This window comes from Nannospalax galili, unplaced genomic scaffold, assembly GCF_000622305.1.
Source record: "Nannospalax galili isolate Female #2095 unplaced genomic scaffold, S.galili_v1.0 scaffold611, whole genome shotgun sequence".
Lineage (NCBI taxonomy): Eukaryota > Metazoa > Chordata > Mammalia > Rodentia > Spalacidae > Nannospalax > Nannospalax galili.
In genome coordinates, this window is record NW_008330486.1 from 2,421,914 (window position 1) to 2,426,035 (window position 4,122).

At 39.5% G+C, this 4,122-nt stretch overlaps 1 protein-coding gene across 1 annotated transcript in view; it reads left to right on the forward strand.

Moving 5' to 3' along the window:
- Positions 1-4,122, forward strand: part of Prtg (protogenin) — a 131,307-nt gene that overhangs the window by 38,963 nt on the left and 88,222 nt on the right. The window contains exons 3-4 of the mRNA XM_029570835.1: positions 492-636; positions 2,718-2,851. Of these exons, the coding sequence (XP_029426695.1) occupies positions 492-636; positions 2,718-2,851 (279 nt within the window). The remainder of the gene's footprint in view (positions 1-491; positions 637-2,717; positions 2,852-4,122) is intronic.

Consider the following 4,122-nt stretch of genomic DNA (forward strand, 5'->3'; position numbering starts at 1 on the left):
CCTAATAATTTACAGCCAAATTTGAAAGAGATGCATCCTACCTCAGGAAAATGTTATTGAATATGTCAGTGCTGATGTAATGAAATGCTTCTTCTAAGTATGTGGCTATTAAATAAATAATTTAAAAATATTTATTTAAATTATGTGAATGTGTGTGTTTGTATGTGGAAATATGGATGTGTTATACAGGTACCCACAGAGACCAAAAGAGGCTTTCAGATCCCCTGGAGCTGGAGCTACAGGCAGTTGTGAGGTACTTGGCATGGGTGCTGGGAACCAAGTTGGGTCCTCTGCAAGAGCAGTAAGCACTCTTGAGCCGTCTTGCCAACCCCTTGGTTTTTCCAAAATCATTCATTAAATCATCTTTGTTCTACTTACGTTAGATTGATTTTATGCCTGAGCTGCTCAGATCTGGCAAAACTGTGCTGCTTAGTGTAATTTCTGAGTGGGTCATCATGTGCTTATTCTAAGTTTGTCCAATTTTGTCATAGCTATTTCTGCATTTGAGGTCCATCCAGTTTCCACTGAAGTCCATGAAGGTGGAGTTGCTAGATTTTCATGCAAGATTTCATCAAACCCTCCTGCAGACATAACATGGGAATTTAATAGGACAGCCTTGCCTATAACCATGGACAGGTAAATAAATGTAGCTTTTTTATTTGAAGGTGGCACAAAGGTAATGGAGATTTCACATAATGCTGCAGAAAGAAGAATGTGGTGGAGTTCATTTTTCATTTAGAGTGCAATAATTGATTTCCTGAGACATTTCATTCTTAGGCAAAGAGGTACATCATGGATTTTTGGTATGGTTAGTTGTTCAGCTGAAAAGTCAGATAGATTACCCAGTTGTTTATTCTTTTTCTCAGCCATTTGTTTTAATCATGTACCCCTGTGAATTTCAATCTAAACTTTTCAGGAGCTCAAATTAGACCTTCAGTGCTTGGAAGAGCTGCACTGCTTGAAGGTTCTTCATGCATACTCTGTGGCTGCGTGCTCCTCCTGCGTCTGCCTCCCACATCCCCGTCCCTCCTCTGTGCCATCCGCACATGTGCGCGCATGTGTGGACTTGGAGCTCTGAAGGTAGTACAGTTTAGGGGTCCAGAACTTGGTAGCTACTTCTGAAAGTTTGATTCCTGCTCTGCTTTGAAGTGGGCAGAGATCATTTGATAAATTGTTAGAACAGTAGAGTGGGAAAAAAAAATTCAAGAACTGTTTTACTGGAGAAAAAGAAACGCTTTTATATTCAGGTATCTTTAGAGTCAGGCTTCTTACACAGTTTCCTCTCCCAACTCCTTTTCAACTAAGAAATTTTTCTCGTGATCCTGGGCATGTAAAGTAGGTATACAAATCAAACATTTGTTGAAATTAAGTCCTAAAGAAATTTACTTTAAAATAATTTTGGTATATATATAATTTTACCACTATTAAAGTTGAAAACAGATTGCATACTAATGAAATAGATGTGTTTGTTATTTTCACATATGGATTTAAGTCTTGGTGGAATATGGACATAGAACGCTTTCAGCATTTTTCAGTTCATCAATATTTTGATTTTATTATCATCAACACTAAGAACATTGTTTCATATAAAAACAGTACAAAATGGAAGCATGTTTAGGGCACTTCAAAAATCATTGGAATTTTGTCTTAAACCTGTCAAAATTCATTTAGCAGTTTTGTTTTCTTTTGTTTTTGTTTTTTTGAGACAAGGTCTCCCTAAAGCCCCAGATGGCCTGGAACTTGCTATACGGGTGGCCTGGATCTCACAGAGTTCTGCCTGCCTCTGCTTCCCAGTGCTGGGACCAAAGGTGTGCACTACCACACCCAGCTCACTTTAACAGTTTTGTTAAGAAACACAAGATCAAACATTGTAACACAGTGCAATCCAAAAATATATTAATTTGATAATTATATGCAGAGAAATTATCTTTGTTTCCCATAATTAGACCACTATTTTTCTTTAAGAGCAGAAAACTGTATTTTCAGTAAAAACACTATAGTCACAACATACAGTAGTCTTGAACATGAGCTGAGGTGTTTCAGGCAGCCTTCAGTGGTGCCCTGTGGCATGCTAGCACTCACAGTGTACAGGGTACATGTGTGTTCAGAACCAAGGCTGTAGTGAAGGCAGGTGACTCACTGCCAGGAACAGCTCAGCTTCATTGTGTATTTTATTTTGAACTGGTTTTGTTCTGCATATAAAAACTTTTACTGTTGCCAGATTTTTTTGTGACTTCCACATTCAGTTATGTGACCCTCGTTGGGGTTGGACCCAGTTTTCGGAACAAGGTTATCAAGAATATATAGCTATTAATTAGTTCTTTATAGTCAGGATTTTGAAAATATACCAAAATAAGCTCTGAGCCATTAGTTGAAACAATGAGATTAATGAATGTTAATGAGATCCCCTGTATAAAATGAGACTGCTGGATTTCACAAATCGTGTATGGCAGAATTATTTACATTTAAGACACCTGTCATGACACAGGAGAACAATAGAATCAAGCTAATGTTGCCATTATTGTTTCTCAGTGCTGGGGATTGAACCCAGAGTCCCTGCACACCGCTCAAGTGCCCTACCACTACCCCACACCCCCAGCCCAAGACTTTAAAGTATTGTTTCTAGCATAATAAGAAGGTTTGATTCCTGTTAGCAGATATGTCAAGTAAAATATATAATCCACAGAAAAAGTTCAATTATGTTTCTTGTACAACAGGATAACTGCCCTGCCATCTGGAGTGTTGCAGATCTATGACGCTGGCCCGGTGGATGCTGGGAATTACCGCTGTGTTGCTGCCACTGTAGCTCACAAGCGTAAAAGTATGGAGGCCTACCTAACGGTGACCCCAGGTACTGTGCTAAACGGTTTTGTTACCCATTTTATGAGGCTTTTGATTGATCTGTCAGTTTTTCTCCTCTGGTTGTAATAGTGTTCAATAAAGCAGTATTTTGATGACATTTAAACTCATAATATATTGGTTTTGCTTTTGAGACAGAGAATTATGGCCTTGAACTTGTGGCCCTCCTGCCTCTGTCTCTCCAGTACTGGGGTTACAGGTATGTGGCACTATGCCTGGCCAGTAATCTATTTAGATATAGGCATTTTTATTTATTATGCAAGTCTTTTTTCCCAGGCAAACATGTTTTCCATATCAACCTCTTTAAAAAACACTCAGTGTTTGTTTTATAGGTTTCTTACTTTTGTTTTATAAACATAAAATACAGAAGGGGCCACAAGGATCTTAACAGTCACCTATTTCCACCAGAATTGTCTATTGCCACTAAAGATATTTGTTTCCGATATATTATTTGGTTTGTTGACTTAAGTGCTAACTGCTTATGGATATGCGTTTGAGGAAGAGGTGATGATGAAAATGTTCTAAACTTGATTGTAATATTTACATAACTGAAAACTCTAAAAACTGTTGAGTTCTGTGCTTCAAATGGGTGAACTGTATGGTATCTTGAGTTGATTTCGAGGTAACAAATTTCTTTTTGAAAAGACAGAAGGGGCTAGAGAGATGACTCAGTGGATAAGAATTTGCCCTGCAGATGTAAAGGCCCTGTGTGGCCTGAGTGCTGTAACCCTAGTGCTGCAGGGGATAGGGACAGAGTCCCTGGGGCTTGCTGGCCAGCTTGGCTAGCTGGGAAAAAAACTGAGTTCCAGGTTCTCTCTCACCGTCTGACAGGAATAAAGTGGAGACTGACAGAGCAGAACATCTGATGTCCTCCTCTGACCTCAGCACATGCATGCATGGACATGTACACACATACATATACCACTCATCCATGCATACAAAAATAAGAGAGCTCAGCAGTTAAGGGAATGTATTGCTCTTGCAAAGAACCTGGGTTTGGTTCCTAACACTCACCCGGTCGCTAACAACTGTCCATAACTCCAGTTCTAGGGGATCTGCCACCCTCTTCTGGCCTCTGTGGGCATTGCGTGGCATGGGTGCTCTTTACATATATGCAGGTAAAACACTCATACACATAAAATTAAAAAAAAAAAGGAGGGCTGGAGAGATGGCTCAGTGGTTAAGAACACTGGTTGTTCTTGCAGAAGACTGGGGTTCATATCCCAGCACCCACATGGCAGCTAACAACTGTCTGTAACTCCA